The 22,009-nt window shown below is 41.2% G+C and overlaps 1 protein-coding gene across 1 annotated transcript in view; it reads right to left on the bottom strand.

Annotated features, from left to right (window-relative positions):
* The window catches only part of SLC25A13 (solute carrier family 25 member 13), a 99,737-nt gene extending 88,821 nt beyond the window's left edge, over window positions 1–10,916 (bottom strand). Inside the window, exon 1 of the mRNA XM_080339694.1 lies at window positions 10,904–10,916. Coding sequence (XP_080195820.1) covers window positions 10,904–10,915 — 12 coding nt within the window. The 5' untranslated portion in view covers window position 10,916. The remainder of the gene's footprint in view (window positions 1–10,903) is intronic.
* Between the last annotated feature and the right edge of the window lie 11,093 nt (window positions 10,917–22,009).

Here is a 22,009-nt window from a genome sequence, read left to right as displayed (position 1 = left end):
TTTTAAATTTGCTAAACAGCTGTTTAGCTCAAAAGCCAAGGTTTTAATACTCCAGAACACTAATTACATAAAGGCATCTGAAAGAGGGGTGAAAAAAGGTCTGCTTCTACCTATTAATAAAACTGGCTAATAACTATGGTAATCTAGCTACATACCACCTTCTTCCATATTCTAGCTTTGGAATTAAGGTTGCTCTTTGCAATTCTTCAATTGCCCTAATCATCAAGGACATAAAAATCATAGTTGTAAAAAAGCCCATACATTACTCTTCTGATAGGTCCTCATAATTTCAAAATAGCCTTTAAAAGGCTTGAAATTTTTATACTGATGAGAATTTTTTTAAAACTAGACTTTAAGAATTTGAGGGTATCTTTTCTTCACATGGAACTGATTTACAGTGAGATCTGAAGACTGGAAAAAAAATTAAAGAGCACATGCTAATACCCTTCAAGTAAAAGTATTTTCATAATATTTCTGTTTTGAACAGAAGACATAAGCAAGTTCCAGCTATATAATTTGTGGGCTAATCTCAATATAACCTAATGATAATTCTACAAGTAACTCCATCTCCAGGATTATCATTGTTGCCTTACCAAAACTTAAGACCTTAACAAATCAATTTAATTCTCTATTCTGGCAGCTTTTAGAAAATAAGATACACTGGTCAAAAAGCATTTAATGTGCTTTTAAAAGGTCAGGTTTTAAAAGACTCTTCAGTTTACAACATATCATTAACCAATCACCTTCCTGATCAGTCTGTTTTGCTGTCAGACATGTCTGTCCCAGATACCCAAGAGAGGTGCTGCAGCAGTACATTTTTATCTGCTTTCTGTGAAGCATTGCACTTCACAAAAAAATGTGATCCTACATGTCTGAATAAAGACACGTCTGTGCGTTTTTCTCTCTACTACATCAAATTTAATTAATCTAGCATTATGCAATACAATGCAGTGTTAACATCTTTTTTTACTATTTGCACCTATTTTTAATCAAAGAGAAATCATAATAATTCAAATATGGCTGGCAAGTCTTCACCTGTGGTAAACTGCCACCTCCTCAACTTCCACAGCAAACATCATAGTGTAACTACACCCTACCTAAAACTAAATGAATCTCTAACTGATGGCAAGCCCCAGATCCTCCAGAAACCCTATACCTAAAATCAGTAAACTCAAGTGCTTAAGAAGGAATGCAAACTGTCAGGCATCAGAGAGGATGCTGTGGGGACAAAAACACTATCACACAGACAGGAGATGTGGAGAGTAAAGAAAGTGTGTCACTTAAGAATGGCAACATATTTTAGAATAACTAAAGCAATCACAAGTTGCAGCAGTACTATTTATTACAATACACTCAAACTGGATAAGATTTTCAAATATGATATGATGTGATATCTAGGGTTAAAGAAAAAAAAAAAATTACTCCCATAAAAGGTTCGAGGTGCCTGTTCCCAGGGGGATACAAACTTCCTTCCAACTCTGGTCCAAAGCCTTTGAGATTGGGTCTGAATGGATGAACAAAGCACCAACTTTATTTCTGCTAACATGGACTGGCTGGTAGGGAGCAAGACTGAGGTGATGTCGAGGTCATAGTCAAAAAGGCAACAGGAACCTAAAACATAAATGCATGAAACCTCTTTGTAGCTAGGTTTTTCAGTTTGTCCTTTATACATTTTAATATGAATAACTCATAAAATGCCATAGTGCATAACAATTCACATGTGTATCAATAATTTTAAAACTACCCATCTAAGACTAAAACCAAGAGGACTATTGCACCGCATACAATGTTCCATCATATTCACCATTAATGTCACTGCTGTTTACTCTCCCACATTTCTAGAGGGAGAAAAATGCCTCAGAGAGTTAGGATTTCACCAGCTGCTTGACTCCTGCAGGCCAAGACTGCAGCCATCCTCTGCATGTGGTGCTGAGCTAGAACTGATCAACACTGCTTGAAAACCACGTAGAGAACAGCTACACTAATCAAGGCAAATACAGCCGTAAACTTGCCTAAAGCAACACGCTCCTTATACAGCAAAGTCAGTTCATGTTTGAATACATAAATATGCCAATCAAAGACACATATTAAAAACAAACAAACACACACTAAACCATTTGCAAGGGTAGTCTGATTTTTTATTTCTGCTTCCATGGAAAAATACACATCAAAGTTTTCCTTTTAAAAATGTTCCTATCAGTCCAGTTACTGGCCTATATAGAGAAAATGGGACAAAAGACTTTCAAAGAGCTTAGGATAAATATTTAGGAGGAAAATGGTGACAAAACTTTCTTGGTGTTTCAGTTCCATTTTTTACTTTCCCTCTTCTGAACAGTTAAACTGACTGTTGCCCACTGGCATTTCAATAACTAGTGGGTGCATTAGTTGACCAATTAGTTCTATGACAATCTCACAATTTTGCCTATGCAAAAATTACAGTTATATCCCCATGGCTATGTTCATGCACCATGCCTCTTACATTTAAGGAAAAAACCCTAGCACCTCTATGATTATCCCATCATGAGCCAAGCATGAAGGGCTGTCAGCGAATGAACTGCCTGATCTGCAGGAAACAGCATAGACCTAATTTTGGTAAAAAAAACCTGCTTCTCATTTCTCCACTGAGCAGTGGAAACTGCAAAAAATATCTGTAAATGCAAGGCAGTACATAGTCCTATGGTTGTCATACAAGACATAACCCTTCACTGGTTGCCAGCGTACAGTATTTCTGTGCTCAATGCCACATTACAGCATGCCATCCAGGTACGTTTATGCAGCTCTGCTGTGAACCATATTAGGAAACTGATCCGATTTAAAGTTAACAATAACAACAAAAATCTATCTATCTATCTATATAAAGCTGTACTGCTTTTTGCCAGTCAGTTACCCATTCTATTTCACACTGTCACCATTACATTACCCTAGTATTGCTACTGAATGTTTAGTATTAGCCAAGCTGAATCACAGCTCCATGGCTACCACTGGCTTTTAAAAAACACAGTGACTTAGTGGTTCAGGAAACAAAGAGGTACCTCTCCACACGAACCCAACCCACAGAGAGCTACAGTGAGTTCAGCCCTGGCATCAAGGCATGGAGACAATCAGCCCAGTATCAGGAAGGCAAAACAGGCAAAGAACCTGTCCCAGAGGCCTGGTCTAGCCTAACCTAGGACTCCAAAAAAGTACCAGTAACTTCTCAAAATGATGGAAGTAGTGATGATACTAAGATTTAAAAGTTAATTTTAAAAGGTTTGGCTGTCTGGGCACAAGTCTGCCAATCTCGGTGTGCTCTCTAGAAATAAAACCTGTGTGTATTTGCAAAGTCCATTCTGCTCAGCCTCTGAGGATCAGATCAATTAGCACCCTCCCCTACCTAAGTCACAGCATGATGCAAAAACCAATCCACTTACGAGCAGAAAGGCACATGCGATTTAAGGTATTTGGGATTCCAGAAGTTCCACCAAGATGCACATCCAGAACTGCCACAGCCATGGCAGACCACGTACAAACATTTCAGACACACTGACCAGGCAACCCTGCTCCAGCCCAATAACCCTGCGTGCAACATGTCTAACGTGCCTTGGCAGAAAAGTACTAAGCATTAAGCACAGCAGCCATCCCAACCTGTGGCAGGTGGAGGTATCATTCATGCAAAATGCATAAACACTACTGGCAATAAAGAACCCAAATCTCTCCCCTCCCTGCTGGGTGGTCTAACTGCTACCTACTAAACTGGGTTCTGGCCACTCTTCTTTTCCCTCAGTCCTTGCGTTGCTAACTACACAGTGTCCCTGTCCAAAACCGAGATGCAAGCCTTGCTGTTCAAAGATCCTCCTGGGACATCCTTATCTTTTCATTTCTCACTGACTGACTTAGATGCTCCCACACTGGCTATTGTGGTAGCTGTTCTTTGACACCTCAGACAGGATTCCTCATTCTACTTCCAAAGCCACGTGGATAAAAGTTAGACATGAAAATGTTGATCTAAAGAACACCAAACTCTTCTTAGCCTAAATTCCAGGCTCTGATTTTCACATGGCTAAGAGTAAGCTCCTCTTCAAGGAGACCCAAAGAATGACCTTACCGGTCAGCACAGAAACAGTTCTTGCAGGCTGCCTAGGCATGCAAGATATCACAAGCATATGAATCCAGCAGCTGAGGTTAGGGACCTCAAATATCCAACAAGAGGAATTTGATCAGGCTTGTCACAAGCTCTATTTCTTCTGTTTCTTTCTCTAAATGTGTGTAGTCTCGTGTACAGGCATTTACTTCTTCACTCTCTCTCCAATGTTTCTTTTTTTCCCCTCTTCAGAGAAAAAGAAAAATGCCAACAACCCACTCCTTATGAGCAATTTAATCCTTTAACACATTGGATTTTGTGCAGGCCAAGTAACATTTTTGGTAAAGAATATAATTGCAATTGCACATTTCTAAGGTATTATAAATAGCATGAAATTATTTTAAAATGTTATGAAAAATGCATTTGCAGTGTTCCTTTAAGTGTTTTAACAAAGCTTCAGTTGAAATTGCTTTATTCCAAAGCAATCGAAGATATAGTATTTTTATAAGGACCTCTTTTATCTCCCTGTAAATGACTGAGATACAGATACTTTCCAGAAAGAGAATGCCCCAGAAAATATGCAATCTTACTAGCTGTAGTTATCTAGCACCATAAAACACCAACTGCTGTGTTTCTGAATACTGTGTTGTAGCCAAAGCAAAACAGCACAATAAGCAGAGTCACAGTAGTACCCAGAGTCCTTACGCAAGTTTAGGTTTGATGTCATACAAACATACAGGCTCTATGCAGTGTGGCAAAGCCATTCTGTAGCCAAAGCAGCAGATCAAAAGCAAAATGAAGCTAAAATTAAGCAGCACGTCCATGCCATTTTCCAGGAAATACAGTATCACATACCTCCTTGTCATACTCCTTGGACAACATAGATAAATAAAATAGATATTGGCCTAAACAAGCTGGTCAGAAGACACATTGTTATCACTCAGGACTGTAAGCTTGTCTGTATTACAGCATCAGGAAAATCACCTTTAAAGAATCATTTGAAGCACAACTGGAAGAATTCTAACCTCTTGGGACACAAAGCTGCATAGAAAGAGGAATTCATTTCCCAATGTGATAAGAACCAGATAACTTCAAATACTTTTCGGCAGACATCACAACAGACGAGAAGCACGTAAGGATGTACACTTAACTGTTTGGTCCAGTAACACTCTTCAAGGGCTATACATGAAGCGAGGTCACCCTGCAATTCCTCTTAGCGGGACATCATAATGGAAAACAGCAAATTTCAAAAACTTGTTAATACCACTGGCAGTTGCAATATGCAATCCCATGAGTACTTCTCTTAACATATTAAAGGTGTAAATCAACCCCTTTCAGCACCTGCTCTCACCCCCACTTTCCTCTCGGTCGATGGGGAGGGTGGAATAGCGGTACAACGATACAAATAAACTCAGTTAAGACAAAATCCTCAGTGTAGTAAAGCTCCTTTTCGGGGTAACTCAGTGTTCACTGCAGAAGAGAGCTGCATGGACTTTTTCCACACGAAGGTCACTCTGTGAGTGCCTTCCGTGGGATCATCCTTGCCAGTGGGCCCCATAACTTGCTGAGCACCTTGTGGGAGCAGGACTCAAGGCAGTCCTCCTAAGGGTAAATGTCATAAGCAAAGACTTGTGCAGTAAAAGAAACCAAATGAAACTAAACACATGAACAATGGCAGGGAACGGGAGTAAACTCTTTGCTTTCTCCTCTCTTACTGTCACAGTCACCATGCATGCTACTTTGTACTCAGAAAAGGTTTGAAATTATCAGCACTGATACAAATTTAGCATCCTGTTATCAGGCAAATTCTGGTCTCTTAAGAAGTCAATGCAGTAATAAGTCATAAGCAGTACAAATACATGTTGGTGTGGTTTTTTTTTTTCTGAAGGGGTAAGTGGAAAGAAGAGTCTCATGATACATAAGTTGTTTCAGAATTTACACACTTAGGTACAGTTCCAAAATGTAACTACACATAAGCGAGCCCCGCTGGACATTAACAGACTTGCAATAGGACTTTCCACATGGATCTTACAGGATGCTACCACATCCAAAAAGATTACCACAGTGCCATTAAATGTCATGACATTATTAAGTCTACAGTACACAAACTCAGTGATGCTTTAGGGAAACAGAGATTGCTCTCTCCTTACTCACCAACCACTTTACCCCCACAATTTTGATCTCACCGAGTGGCTGGAGCCTGTCCGTAAGGGACTCTACTCCATTCATGGACACAGTAGCCCATCATGATGCTAGGATCCCTCACCTGTTCCTTTCTGAGGGCCCAATGAATCCACATGCAATGAAATGCAACGCAACTCTTCTATTTTGTTGGAAGAAGGGAAGAACGGCATCATCAAGGGCAAGAAGAGGGAATTCAGTCTGTTCCAGGCCCAGCCCGCCCTACTGTGAGCACAGAGGAGCATGGGAGAAGGAGCTGAACAGATTGACGATGGAGCTGGATGATGCACAAAGGGACATGCTGGGTGCGCATGACAGCAAAACAATTGACGTGGCATAGTTGTACCAGCATCTAATTGTTTTGGCATTGTTTGGAATCATGTTCATTTAGAACTGCATTGCTGTGGTGTCTGTATTTCAACCATTGCTCACACAGACCTCATTAATTCACACTACCCCATGCAAGCATTGGATCATTTCTGCACACAAAGAGGCCCATAGAACCCAGCTCAGCAGCATCAACCCTTCACAGAACTCCAATTAATTCAGTCAAGGTGAGGCACCTTGCAGGACCAGGGCGTTCAGTGGGAAATGTCTGACTATATTAACACCAAGACATACAAGGAGCCTGTGATGGGGCCTAACTACTTTTGATATGACAAGGTTTAGCATTTTAAAGGTGAATGTGGCAGTAACTAGAAGGAACATGTAACTCCACTGGTACAGCTTCCATAGTAAAGAGTTTCAGAAAAACACAAGGGGAAATAGAATTTAAAACTGCATAACAGATTTTCTTTACCTTGCATTAGAAACATCCCAAATATTGTCATGTAAGTAAAGTCAGCAACAAATCTCTTTGTTACCTTATTGATATATTTCTGACAGACTTTCTTCAAAAGACTTATCCATGCATTTAAAATTAAGCATGCAACTAGTCCCATCAGGTACTGATGTACAGTTCATGCCTTCACTTAAACAGTCATTTTACAATTAGCTTTTTTAGCCTGTGAGATTCATGTTCACTTTGTCCATAAGACAATAATTATAAAATAACTTATACATTCTGGGTAATATAGGCAAAGAGTACCTGAACAATGGATACAAGTTAGCATATGCACAAAAATCAACTACATTAGAAACAGAGATATATACCACAGTATTTAAAAATCAACTCCTCTATCAGTATTATCCAGTTCAATACAAGTATTGAAATTTATTCACATACTATCCATAGCAGAGATGAAGTTTAATGGTGTAAAAGTGCCACCATGCTAAGCCCACTGTTTTCACAGTTTCTAATCTTCAATTTATCTACCAAAACTACTCAAGGTTGGAATTTTGTGAATGCAATTTTTAACTGTTTTGAATGTAGCTTAGTGGTTATGAAATACAAGGTTTAAAAATATTATATATACTAGTTCCCATTATAAGTACCAGTTTCTGACCTTAAGTTGAACAGACAAAGTAGCACAGTGGCAAAGGCAAAACCAGCTATGGAAAGAAATCTAATCGAGAAACACCTTAGAACTTCCCACTGAAAATAAGTTTATAATTTACCAAGCAGTAGAACTTTGAAAAGATAGCAAGTCACACTTTGCACATGCATGAAACAACAGCTATGACCACAACTGTGTAGCAGTATACAGATCAAGAGTAGCTTAAGTTCACTCAACAGGCACAGTTAATTTTGCTGTAAAATAAACACCAGGTGAATGGCAAGTGGATTAGCTAGACTATGTAACTTATCTCTAGAAGTACCTGGCTAAAGGGCAAAAAAAACATTGTGACTGCATTGTTAGACACTCGAAGAAATAAACCATGACACACTGTAAAAAATGTCATTGTTGCTCTGTACATCTATTGCCATAAAGACTTTCCACACAGCCTGTTTTCTATGTAATTCAGAAAAAGCCAGTACCTATGATGGTAATTTAGTTACCAATGGGGTAAAAATCTCCTGGAATATCCCGGCTGCAGTTTTTACTAGCAAATTGCACAAATACAATTTACAGTGCAGTTTTCACAAAACACTTCCAGAAAATATTTTCAAAGATTAAGAAAACACACTGACATGCAATATACAATTTATACAATGTTTTAAACAGTGTAAGACACCGAGTAACATACAATGAAGAAAAGTAAATGGCACTGTAATGGACATAAAAGATTCCATGCATAAAAGCTTTGCCCACTTCTCGATACCTGAGTGCTTAACTATGCAGCCTTAACAGTATCCCGTTCAGGTTTTCTTTCTGACAGACTGAATTCCTAGAGTCTGCTTAAAATGTCAACATTTGAAATCTTGCAAGCGACGAACAATTACATTCACTCCAAAAGACTCATATGCCTTAAAAGGGTATAATTAAAAAATTAAAGGAAGCAGTCATGCAGGACACTGGCAAGGAAAAGGTGCCGAAGAGATTTTAGAAAAATCATTCAACTCACCAGTCCATTGTTTGGCTGAGGTGAAAAAGGCAAACATTACTGAGATGCATCAGTGAGGAAGTTAGAACACAAATCAAGGCCCGTGCCTGCAAGTACATGTGAATAACTTCAGGCCCAGAAGCTCTTTGTGTGGCAAAGTTATTCATATGTGTGCTTGCAGAACGTGAGCTCAGACATCACCATTAGAGTACAAAACACTACCTACATTTTGTCACTGACTTCAACAAAAATAGAAATTCATCTGTGTTTAACAGCAACCATGTCACCTCAAGAAGATAAAAGCCCTTTAAGTCTCACAAGGTAACTTAATAATTAATCCATTCTAGCTGCTCCTAGTTCTACTTTTTTTTTTTTTTTAACATAAGTCTCTCAAAACACATTCAAGCCTACAACCAGAAGCCTTCCTCAGAAACTACATGAGAGCTGTAAACCCTGCAGTACAAAGAGCTGTATCTCTGTCTTGCAATGCATCAAGGATGCTAATGACACTAGCAACAAGCCATTGTTCTTTTTATCAGGTATCTCAGCCAAGCCTGATGTAATCAGAAATATACAATATTCATCTCAGTTTCTCCTTATGTATTGAGTCTTTCCAACATATGCTTGCATATTTTGGTGATCTGAATTGTGTAATAAACCAAGCCAAAAGAAAAAGGACACCATGCAATTGTGTAGCATGGAGCACACGTGCCTACCTGATTAGATATACACTAACTATATAATATAACATTTTTTAAGTATATGTGACTAGTTGGGATTCAAACAGACTGCACATGAAGAACTACTGCTTGGAGAGGAAAAGATAAGTAAATGGTTCATAAAGTAAGTCAATGGAAGACTTTTAACACCAACAGTCTGGTAAGATGTAAATGCTATGCTGTGTGTACGGACCAGTGGGCAATTAAAAAAAAAAAAAGCAGCTAGACAGAACAGCTAAGATTTATAGGTAATAAACATAACATTTGGGGATGACAGTTTCATCTATCCCAGCAGAGGAATCATATGTTGCCCAGTCAATTACAAGAGCACACATTTCAGCTAACCTAAGTTCTTAGTGAGGAAAGTGTTGATGGGAGCAGCTCTGTCATGGACTCAAATAACACAGCATTCAAATCTGGCCAGACTGAGCACATGTGCTGCCCAATTTTTGGTTTTAAAGTGTCAGTATTCATAAAGGAAGCTTAATGAACACCTAGTACTAAGTTTTGAAACACCAACACTGAATATAATTTTATCTGCCATTAGAAGTGGAATACCTGCTTTTTATACGGCCTTGATCCAGCTAATGGCTGATTTTTTTTTCTGGGATGGAAGTGTGTTATTAAGCAATTGATAAAAGTATTTCAATTAATTTACCCTTCTGAAATAGCAGAAAAGCCTAACTGACAGGTGTATCAATCTCACAGGAGAGCACTGGGAAAATACAATCAAATGTGAAAACAGCAGGCAAAAGCAGGTATATGGAGAAAATGGGATAAAAAGCAAAAAGTGACTACCACGCTAAGGCCTGCAGGCAAGGCAGGGCCAATATCGGTTGCCTGCTCTGGGCACAGTGAGCCCCGCAAGGCCCTGACCTGCCAGTTGCTGTCCCAAGGGCCCACTGCATCCCCTCATCATATAACGCGTGTATGTCTATTTGAATGCATCTCTGTATTGTGTAAGCGTGCATGCGGCGGGCGCTCACGGAGGCACAGCCAGGCCTACCGGCGCTCGGCGCAGCCGCGGCCGGGCCCGGGCATGGGTGCCCGGCGGGGCGATGCGCGGCGGTGGCGGGCCGGCCGCTCGGGTGAGGGCCGCACCGAGCGGCGGCGGCGCCGGCACGGCGGGACCAGCCGCCTCTCCCCCCGCCGGGCGGCCGCGCGGTGTCACGCAGCTCGTGCATTGCAAGCAGAGAGCAGGCCCGCTCGCCGCGGCTGCCGGGTGGGGATCCCCGCCGCGCCGCCTCCGTGCCCGCCGGCACCGAACCCCGCCAGCCAGGGGGCCGCCCCCGCCGCGGGCGCTCGGCGGCCCGGCAGCTCACCCTCCTCCTCCCCCGGGGCCGGCGGCGCGGAGCCGCGAGGAGGAGGCGCCACCCGCCGAGTTTCGCCAAGGACAGGCCCGAGGTCACCGCCGGCAGCCGCCCGCCTCCCGCCGCGGCCCCTTCCCCGCCGCCAACGGCCCCGCTGGCGCAGCCCGCCGCCCGCGCCGCCTCCCCGCCCGCCGCCGGCGGTGACTTACCTTGGCAGCCATGCTGTGCCCGGCGCGGCCACCCCTTCCCCTCCTCCCCTCCCCTCCCTTCCGACCGCGGCAGGCAGCTTCCCCGCCTGCGCACCAGCCCGCCAGCGCCGGCCGTCACCGCTCTCCCAGGCACGGACGGGGCGCTCGGCGCCGCTAGCCCATTGGCTGCACCGCCCGGCCCGGCTGCGGCGCGCGTGATCGCCCGGCCCGGCCCCGCGGGGCTGCGGGGTCCGCGCGGGACGAGGCGGCGGGAGGAGCGGCCTCTGCCCGGCGAGGAGTCCGGGTTACCTCCGCTTTTCTCTTCACTTTATGGCGGGTGGGCCGAGAGCCTCCGAGTCGCCTCGGAGGGACACCGGGCTCCCCGGGGCCCTGCAGCCCCGCCGGCCGCTGGAGGCAGCCCCGAGGGGCCGTGTCGCCAATTAGCGACTGGTGCTGTTAACCCGAGGAGATGCTCCGGCGCGTTCGGAAGGCGGCGGGGCAGGCAGGGCAGGATACTGACACCTTCCTAGCAGCCGTGCTGCTGCTACTTTCCTCAGCAAACCCTCCTCTCCTGCCCAGGGCCGTTTTCTTCCCCTACTGTTTGAGTATGTTTCATCCAGTAGCCATAACCCCAGGCTTCGTTCTGGGATGTCCCGAAAACGAGCCGTGTTTGCAACCAGGTTTCATTGGTGCCGTTTTCGATCCTAAGTCAGCATGAATGTGACACGTAAGCAGCCCCGCTGGAGTCCGGGGCTGCACCCAGGGTGACCACAGGTATGGCACGCTCGGCCTCACAGACGTGTGCAGACTGTCTGCAGGCAGCCTGTCTGTGCAGTTGGCACTGAACCATTTGGCACGCAGGCCCGTGGCTGCACCCAGGGCTATCAGCAGCCCTGGCTGTGCCTGTGCTGCCTGGCCTGGCAGCTGCTCGCTCCTGGGGGGATTTTAGGCCAGCCTGAGGTTGGTTATGCCGACAGGGAACTTCTCAGGTGTGTGTAGCTGAAGGTTGGTTATAAGAGTAGCTCAAGGGTGAGGTTTTGTGTTTATAGTGGGCTATCAAGTTAATCATAGCCTTGAGGTGGATCTTCCAGCACCTTCCCTAACATGAGTTTTGTAAAGATACTAGAACAGCAAAGGATCTCAAAGACATCTATTACAGTATAAAGCAGAACAATTAACTTTTACATTGTTTTTTATTGTCTTAGAGGGAGACATTGGAGAAATGATAAGAATTCATACATTCATACATCTGAAGGAGCTGGATCTCTTTAACTTGGAGGAGACTGAGGGGTGACTTCATTAATGTTTACAAATATGTAAAGGGTGAGTGTCACGAGGATGGAGCCAGGTTCTTCTCGGTGACAACCAATGACAGGACAAGGGGAAATGGGTACAAACTGGAACACAGGAGGTTCCACTTACATTTGAGCAGAAACAACTTCTCAGTGAGGGTGACAGAGCACTGGAACAGGCTGCCCAGGGAGGTTGTGGAGTCTCCTACTCTGGAGACATTCAAAACCCGCCTGGACGCCTTCCTATGTAACCTCATCTGTTCCTGCTCCGGCAGGGGGATTGGATTAGATGATCCCTTCCAATCCCTAACATTCTGTGATCTGCACCTGCTCGCTGTAAAACTTTGGAGGATGGCTCTTCTTACATTTGTTTTCAGTCCCATAACTCTCTGGTTTTCAGCAAATTGTACAGTCCTCTCTGCGTCCCTCAGAAGTTTCTTCCATCACCTATGAGGCTGGGCAATGTCTCTACCTCCTCCGCTTCTCAGCAGTCTTCTAGTCTCTGTTTCTTGTAAAACCTTCCGACTTGCTGGATTCTCTTCTACCTGCCTCACATCCGTGTGCCTGCTTCATGTGCTCGGCTGTTCTGTGGAACAGCCTTTCTCTGGTTGCTGCATATCTCTACATATCTCTGACCTAGAAAACAGCAGTTAGAGCAAAGCAGACTTGAAGCCTTCCTCCAACCACACCTTTTCACATCAACAGAATAAACAGATTATGTAGTGCCTATCTGCAAACAACTAGATAAGTAAATACTGTCACCTTGTCATAAGTGAATAGATAATAGCAGTCCATTTATAAACAACAAAAACCAATCTCAGATTATTTTAATAATACCACTAAGAAGAGAAAAATTACAGAGGAAAAAATAGCATAACAATCGTCTTAGAATACAACATTCTGTTAATATACAGAAGCCAGGATATTGAGATGTGAGGCTGAAAGTCTGTCCTATTGTGCTTTATTTTTGTGAAAACAGGTTTTAATGTTTTGTTTTGTTTTCCTACATTAAGACTGCTAAGAAAATGACTACACTTCTCACTTTATATTGCCACATGGTCTCAAGCCAACTGCCATGGAAAACAAGAAAAAAACCTGCCTGTGTTTCAGGTAGAGGTAAAAAAAAAGGGTGACCCTGAGCTTCATTCAGCTGCTCCCTAAATACAACAGCACGTGAGCTTTTCTAGCACTTAGTTTCCCAGCCTTCAAAAGCTCCAGATGCCTCAAGTCCTGAGTGTGCCTTCAGCAGTACCTTGGTCCCAACAAGGCTAGAAGGTCACTTCCTAGCTTACATGAAAACCTGAGTGCAGTCAGAATAAAATTTGGCCTGGCAGGTCTCTGACAGTGTCCAATGCACATGTACAGGCCCAAGCACCTTTTCACAGAAAAGGCAGTGAAGGCTGATATTCACTTTTAAAATAGCATGTGATATGACTGTAGTAGATGACAGCACTCTCTTTGGTTACATAAACAACTTGTTTTCAAAGTCCACTGTTCACTGAGGTTAGGTTCAGGCCCATGTGTCATACTTCTTTCAGTATGTTTTAACCACAAAGCCAGAGACTGCTCTAGGGAATAGAGGAGAAACATTTTTCATTCTTTCTAGTGAAGCTCTGTCATTGTGCAGAGGAGAATCCAAGATTAGCTTGACCGGTGAGAAGCGTGGCTCTTCTGTGTGGTCAAATATGATGGGATGAGGGTAAAATTGTGAGTCAGTTTTCATTACAAAATATATGTGTGTTTCATGGAGAAGTTAGGAGATTGTGTACCCTCAGCCAATGGGTTTTTCTGTGTCTTACACATTAACACTTCCAAGACAGAGCACAGAGTCATTCCAGGGCTCCCCTCTGTGATGAGAAATGACCTACAGTTGGCTCCTTCTTGTGCCCTCTTCTCATACAGGGCATCTTGAGTTTGTTTGTACATATGGGGATGGGTTTTGCAGGAAGAGCTGCAGCTTACTTCAAAATAAGCCACAATCTAGTACCTGGAGACTGTCCTTGAGGTGAAAAATTAGGCTTTGATTGTTTTCATGCAGAAGAAAGAATGAGAGCTGATTCACTACTTGGTGTTTTAACTGTTAGGGTATTGAATAGCATGACAACCGTATCTCAATAGGCACATACGATCTTTGCTGAGCTTATTAAAGATTACCCTGAGGAGACTGACAGCCTGGGGCTCATATGCTTCTTCAGGCTTGATAAAGGACTGATAAAGGATCAACATTTTCCTATTGACTAGTGTAAGGCAGAGCTCAGTATGCTAGCTGGTTTGGATCTTAGTCTGACATTCATTACTCTTTCTCTGATTTCTCTTACAATGTTCTGAATTTTGCACTGGCAGACAGATGCCTAAAATATAGGCATTGCAGTATGTAGCCTAAAGGCAACAAAATATCTCCCTGGATCCAGAAAGATCTGAGTGCATCTGGGGAGATTTAGAATGAACTGGATTTGGAAAGATTAGGTCTGGCTGGAAGCACTAAGTGAAATGCTGAGGTAAAGCAAAGACCCAAGGCCCTCAAAACCTGTGAAACTATCCAAATTATTGAGCTGTTTTCCTCCATATACCTTCTGTCTGCCCCACGACATAGTACTTGTCTTCTGGCAACTGCATTTGTGTTGTATTCCACATACAGCAGCATGTATGGCGTGCTGTATGTTAACTTACCACAAAACTGGCACCGAATATGTCTTCCTATAAGTACAGCTTATAGTAGAAATAAGCAAGTGTCCTCATTCCTAGTGGGGAAGAGCTGAATGTTCAAAAGAAATGAACACAAGGTTTTCCTGAGCAGATTTTGTTTAAATAGTTCTTAAAATTCTTTATTGACTCTTCTCTCTCAGCAAAAACTCAAGGAAAGGCATGAAGCAGTATCCCCTTCCTTAGGTGAAGGGTTTGGTTTTTTGTTGTTGTTGTTTTTTCTGTGTTTTTTTGTGGTTTTGCGTTTTTTTAATAAATTATGTCTGGCTAATTTAACATATCAGTGTTAGTGAATCTTAGCCAAGAATTTGTGCTCACGCAGTAGGCCTAACCCTGAGAATTTATCTAATAAAATGAAGTATGACTCAGTTTGAATGAATCACTCACAATTCTTCTTTCTCGCTTTGAAGAATATTCACAGCAGATCATGACTTCCTCAAATATATTTGCTGTTTTTCTGGTTATTTAAAAATGTTGTCTGGCAATGTTTCTTTTTTTGCTGTTTTTTGGTTTTTTTGTTTTTTTTTTTTTTAACATATCACACATACTTGTAATTTAAACCCTGTTGTTTATACGTGATTGCTGAGGTCAGGCAAACAATGATCTTGTTTATTGTTCCTTAGAACATAAGATTTTCAAAACTTTCATGTCAGCCCTTAAACATGTCTGTTTAAAATTCATCCTCTATCAGTGTTCCTGCCAAGGAAAAACCAAACTGCTTGTTTAAATAGATCAAGGAAAAGTGAGTATAAAAGTAGCACAAAGAAGTATGAACTCATTTAAAAATCCATACAAATTGTAGTATATTTCTATGGCTTTCCCATCTCAAAATTCGACACTATCCCCTACTGTATGTATTACGTCTACCAGGAGAAAGTTGGAAGGAGACAATTATGATTCTGTCTTAGAGCTGATGATGGCATTTACACAGACATTACTGTTAAAATGGAACAGTTGAAAATGCTTTACCATGGCTATGTTTTAGAAATGCATCTGAAATAGCTCAGGAAACATTGATGCTCTTGATGAGTAGAGGGTTAATTCTTCTGTTGGTGTAAATCAGCATAGCTCGTAGATTTGTGCTGATTTACATTGATAAAGCCCAGAAAATAGAGGGGATATATGACAAACAAAGGATGCTATATTTATTTCATAAGTGAAAAATACCTCATAACTCAGGCACACCATTGGCATGAATAAGTTATGAAAAATCTTCACAGCCAAAAGAACATAATCATCCTTCATGTTTAACAGATTTGTTTATTCTGTAAAGATTCATTTCAGTTGATTAATTATCAGTATCTGCTGATGGTGGAGGTAACAAGCCATCTCTGATGAGAGAATCATTTTAGGACATGCTCAGAATATTTTATCACAAGCACAAGTTGTGTATGCTTAGAATATTTATCATACTGTGTACTAATAGCATCATATTTTTAAAGCTAAGTACTGAATGTAAATGATATTACAGATATAGGAGTTATCTGTTTTTCTTTTTTTTCTTCTTTTTTTGTTAATAAGGCAGATATAAAAAAGATAAATTAAAACACAATAATAGTTGTGTTTGCATGACAAGTGCTGAACTGTGCTGCTGCATTAAATCATTGTTATTCTGAACCAGTAAAAATTTGCATAAGTGCAAATGCCAGCTCCTAACAATACCATCAGAATTGTTTCAGCTATCACCAAATCCAATCTGTACCATCCAGATTGCACCCTCGCTGGCCATTATTTGCAGATGGAAGTTAACAAGATGGAGGTTTAATAAATAAAATTGCAACACCAAGTTGAAATACCAAAAGAGGGATTAGATCTTCTCAATTCTGAAGCATTTATTAAGAGGAAAAAATTATAATAAATCTGTCAATCACTGAAAAATAAAGAGCAAAAGTGGATTAGATGAATTTTCAACACAGTATATTAATTTACTGTTTGTAAAATTAACTTAGTCACCAAAATATCTAGAATGTAAAGCATTATCTATAATAATGTCAATCCTTTAATAAACCCATTCACCAAAACATTGGTCATATTTGAAGAGCCACACTACTTTAACCAGATTTTACTCACAGAAAAGACTAGGCATCATTTTATGAAACACGTATATGACTGTAAAGTGTTATGTATGAACATCTGCACACACTGTACTTACATTGTGTACAAGAGGACAGCTGGATTTTAATTACCTAAGACTTCGCAAAATGTAACAGAACCTCTGCAGTTTTATACAAAGCACTGAGTTTCTCTTAGCTTCAACAAAATGACATGTTTGAAAATAGAAACATTTGGTCATGTTGAAACTCAGTGTTTTCTTTCATTCTGCAGCCAAACCCCATCATTTTTTATTTTCCATGGAGATGTAACATTTATTAATTATTAGTACACATTTCCAGAGGACCCCCTGTGAGCTAGTCTTTTTCCACAGCTTGAGAAAGATGGTCAGCTCAAAGTCCATGACAGCCAGCTTGGAGCTTTGCCACTAGTTTCAGCACTTTGCTCAGCCTCTAAGAATATCACCCACTTAAGTATTTACAGCTCTTCATTATCAGCGTGTACCAGCTTTTCATATTTGTTTTGTTAAAACAGGCTGGATAAAGGCAAAAGTTCAAAAGGTTTTTAATGACTTACAAGACTGGAAGCACTGATAGCAAGTGTGTTTACCTTGGGAAGATGATAACTTCTAATTATTTGGAGCACTTGTTTTTAATCTGATCACTGAGGGCAGCAGATCACATTGCTTCAGTATGTATCTGGTCAAAAGTCACCTGTTAGCCAGTTTCAGCCAAGCCTGAGGAAAAAGTAGCAGTCTCAGAGGTATTACATTCTTCTAGATTTTGTAAAAACCATCACTCTAATAAAGAATAAAGACTTCTTATTCCGTCCACTGAAGAACAGACTACATTGTAAGTTCTTTTCTTAGTATACTCCAAAGCATCCTTGTCTGAAGAGGGACTAGGAAAGCCCAACTACATCAGTCCAGCTGCTGATCTCTTTAAACTCCAGAAGAATCCAGAATGAATCAGACTCTCTGGGTTGCTCTGCTCACAGAACTAATTCTTTGGTGTATTGTTTCTCTCCTCTTTTATCTTTTTGTTGTGTTTGGTTTTGTTTTCAGTTTGGTTGGAACAAGCCTTGGAGAGGTGGGGAGAAACCATCTGGGTCTATGGTTTCATGCTTCAGAAGCTGGCATGATGTTTAAGGATGAGTTCTATGATCAGTGGTGACTTGGTAAAAATGTGTCTTGCAGCTTTTGTGTTCAGTATCTCAGAGCTTTCCCAGCCACATGTCCACACTGTATATCAAAACGAGATTTTAGGGGCTTTCAGCTAAGTTCGTGAAAGTTGAAATGCAACAGATGTTTTGATTGTTTAGTCCACTATTTCTGCAGGTAACAAGTTTTAAGCAATAAATACAAAAAATATGCTTACTGAAATCAGCAGGAAAGTTCCCATCTGAGAATATGATTTATCCTCTATTAGATTTTGTGGGTGGATAGTGATGTATGAGGCAGAAAATAATGCAGCTCTTTCCTGCTTCTTCCCTACTTCTACTACAGTAACAGGGCTATCAGATATGAGTCAGCAAAGTGTCTTTTTCCGGGGAGAGAAAGGAAAACTCACAAAAGGAAAAAAAAGTTTAATCTCTGCCATGGTGAAGAGAACAACTTTGTCATGTACTGCTTTGCTTGTTTATATTAATATAGAGTGACTTAAAGTGCACATCCTTGATGTTTATCACCTGGTGGGGGAATCCATTAACTTAGCCTTCGTAGGAGCATCAGAGAAGTAGTCATAAAATGCACCTGAGTCCTGTGTACTTTCTTCATCTGGTATTTCCCTGTCAGTGCAGGGTATGTACAGTCACCGTGAGGCTCATTACTGGATTCAGCCAGGTAACACAAATAGGTAGGATGTATTGATTGAGAGAATACGTGCAACTTTTGCTACTGAGATTTGAAAGTAATACCTTTCTTGCATCCTCAGCCACAACTCAGATGCTGACATGATAACCAGAACTGAAGTGTTACAGGTTGGTTGTTCTTCCGTAAGGGACTGGCATTTTCTTTGAATGTGGATCCAGTCGCTTTCTTGTTGCCTCTTTGAAACTGTGTTTGATGAGGTTCACATATAAGCTGAACCTGAAGAACATTTGGAACTTCAGAAGAATATTGCTGTCTGCTTAATAGTACAGCTTGTTGGAGGAATCGAATCTTTAAGAGACTCCTGAAGGAGCCTGCTAGTGTTGTTATATTGTTTAGAAACTCATAGAGTATAACACTTTGCAGCTGGAACTCTTATAGTGAATGAGACACATCTGTCAGACTTCTTGACTCTGGGCAGCTGCAAAATGCAACACTTATCTCTTACTTTGTCAGGCTTGCATTGGTTCCCAAAGAGCTCCTGGGTGTACAGTGGAGATTCTGGTGTTGGTTTATTTGCCCTCAAAAACTAAGCAACCTAACAGTCTTCTCTCTGTTCCCTTGTTGTATTTGATACCCAGTAGGAGACCCATATCCTACAAACATTGGGCATAAGCAGAAATGACCTTCAGCTCCAGAGCAGGCTCTCCGTTTTATTCAGAAAGGCCTGAGTTTGCTGACCTGCAGTGCCTGTTGCAGAGCCTGTTATTCAGCGCTCTTTTTGGACAAGAAATGGGGAGATGAGTTCTGATCCGTTTTTGTGGGATTGTCTATCTCACTTTGCATTGGCACGTTTTAACTAAGTTTAACTAGCCAAATCTTATGAGAGTCTTATTAGTCCAAGCCAGAGCATTATCTCTGGAGGAAAGAAAATATTCCATCACTGATTATGTAGAACACTGATTATGTAGAAACAAGCTGAGCCCGAGTATTGCCACTCTATTGTCAGGGAGGAATTTAGATACTTAGATCATGTATGACAATAGCTAAGCTTTCAGTTTCCCTTCAGGCAGATCATCTATATCCTTGCTGCTAAAATGAAAGATACTCACTTTGCTGCCACCAAGTTGGAAGTGTTTATGTAAATCATTAATGAACCATTTATTCTGACCACAGCAACATGGTCTAAAGTTGATATTTAGAGTCTGTTAATCATTACTTGTCAGGTGCTTGCTGCATGTCAGAAGGTGATGCCAAGTGCTCCTGCCAGCTTTTCAGAGGTCAGTACCTCTGTCTCTCCATGCATAACTAACCCCAATCCAGCTTCTATTGGAGGATCTGAAATGCCTCATTGGGTCCTTTTTGTAACCTGTCTAGTGCTACCTGAAGAGATATCCTAAATTCTCTGGGTCAGATCCATGAAAGGATGGTAAAATAGTTGGAAATGTGAAATGGTTGGGAATGTGATCTCAAAGCTCTGTTTTTTCTTGAATAGAGTCTATGGGCGTCTGAGGTGATTGATGTGTCCACTCAGATCCTTACCTGGCCCATTTCTGTTGAAGCTGAGCAGCTTAGATCATAGCTCAGCCAAGGTTTTAAGGGACAGAAACTGGCATTCCTTCACCTCAGAAAGCTTTATCCAGGAGGAACTTCAGACACTGAACAGATTCTCACACTGTGGCTTGCAGAGGGTACATGGCAGCCAGTGAGAGCTTCAGAAATACCTGAAGAAGAAAATGGTGATGCCCCCAGTTGCTTGGTAGCTACTGATTTTAATTATTCCATTCACAATTTGCTCTTCTGTGGAAGATAATTCAAGCTCATTGGACACACTAAAATATTCCAGTTCTTGAAGGGACTCTAGTCCAGTGCTTGTATTTTTAGATGGTTTTTATTTGCCCCAGTCATACACATTCTGTTCTTTCTGCCACTGTGCAGCTTCCCCACTCTGACTAATTTTTAATCCAGGTGTTTGCAACCTCATCTCTCTCAGCTGGTCTGTTTTCCTTCTTTGCCCAGTGCTTCAAGCCCTTTGCCAACTCCTTTTATACATTTTTTCAATGACTCCTATTCCTCAGCCTCCGTTTTCTTACCTTAAACTGTGCTGTTCTTTCCCAAGGTATCAGCTCTGACTTGTTTCCTTTATGCCCTGATTGAGCCATTTCCCCCTCTTTTGTGCCCTGAAAGCAGAAAAGAAATTCCCTGATTTTATTTTGGCTATTAAGTGCTGAATTAGCCAACAATAGCAAAGAGTAGTCATTCCATGGAGATGCAGAGTGCCCACATCCATCAGCTGCTGGCTCAGTGTAAAACAAATACTTGAAGAATTTAGGTACCAACCCTGAGCAAACCATTACTGAGAATCTGCAGATTTCAATTTTTCCAAAGTTTTCATCTTGCCCAAATTAAATCATTTTACTGGCATGAGGTAATAAGAAGCACATCCCTAATACAAGCATTAGCTGTCCATTAGTTTTCATCCGTGTGGTCCAAAGTATGGTGGATACCACAGCTAACTTTCTGAAAATTTTTCTGGCATTGAAAAAAACATTCTTTTCATCTTCTTCAAACAGATTGTGTTGGTTTTGTTAAAGCTTTCAAAAAAATGTCACTGTGAGCCAGCCAGCTACCATGGAATATTCTGGCCCAGAGTGATGGGTTAATGTGTAGGCAATTGAAAATAAGATCTTATAATGGAGAATGCTGAAAAAAAATCATATTTTATCTCCAATTTTACGATTAATAATTTTTTTGTATAATCCCATTTTTTCCTTTGTTGCGCTCTTTTCTTTTTTGAGACAAAGAATGTAAGTAGGTACAATTAGAAACAGTACAACATCAGAAAAATAAGTGTGACTGCTTGTTGTATTGAAATGCTAGATGAGAGATTCTGCTTGCTTTGAAGAAAAGAACAGGTTACAAAAAGTAGCTTGGAGAAAAAACAATATTTTTGTCAGAATTAAAATGCTTTGTAGGTTCAGTCTTCTAGAAAGCTAAATGAATGCACAGAATGGGCTGTATAGACAGTCTTGATGTCCCTTGAAACAATCATTGATCAGACATTGTAAAGCCTCAAATAAACTACATTCGTCATCAGAGAATGACAGAAAATTAGAACAGAAAAGTATATTTGCTTTGAGAAGACAGAACCAAAGTTTCTGAAGAAAAATTGTGTTTGAAACAGTTGTAGATGTAATTCTGTAACAGTAAAAGTATTCCAGCTAGAAGTGTGGTTTGTACAAATCACTGTTTCTTTGCTGCCTTTTGCTTTAG

The sequence above is a fragment of the Nesoenas mayeri genome (assembly GCF_963082525.1).
Source record: "Nesoenas mayeri genome assembly, chromosome: 2".
Lineage (NCBI taxonomy): Eukaryota > Metazoa > Chordata > Aves > Columbiformes > Columbidae > Nesoenas > Nesoenas mayeri.
This window is presented reverse-complemented; position numbering and strand designations above follow the sequence as displayed.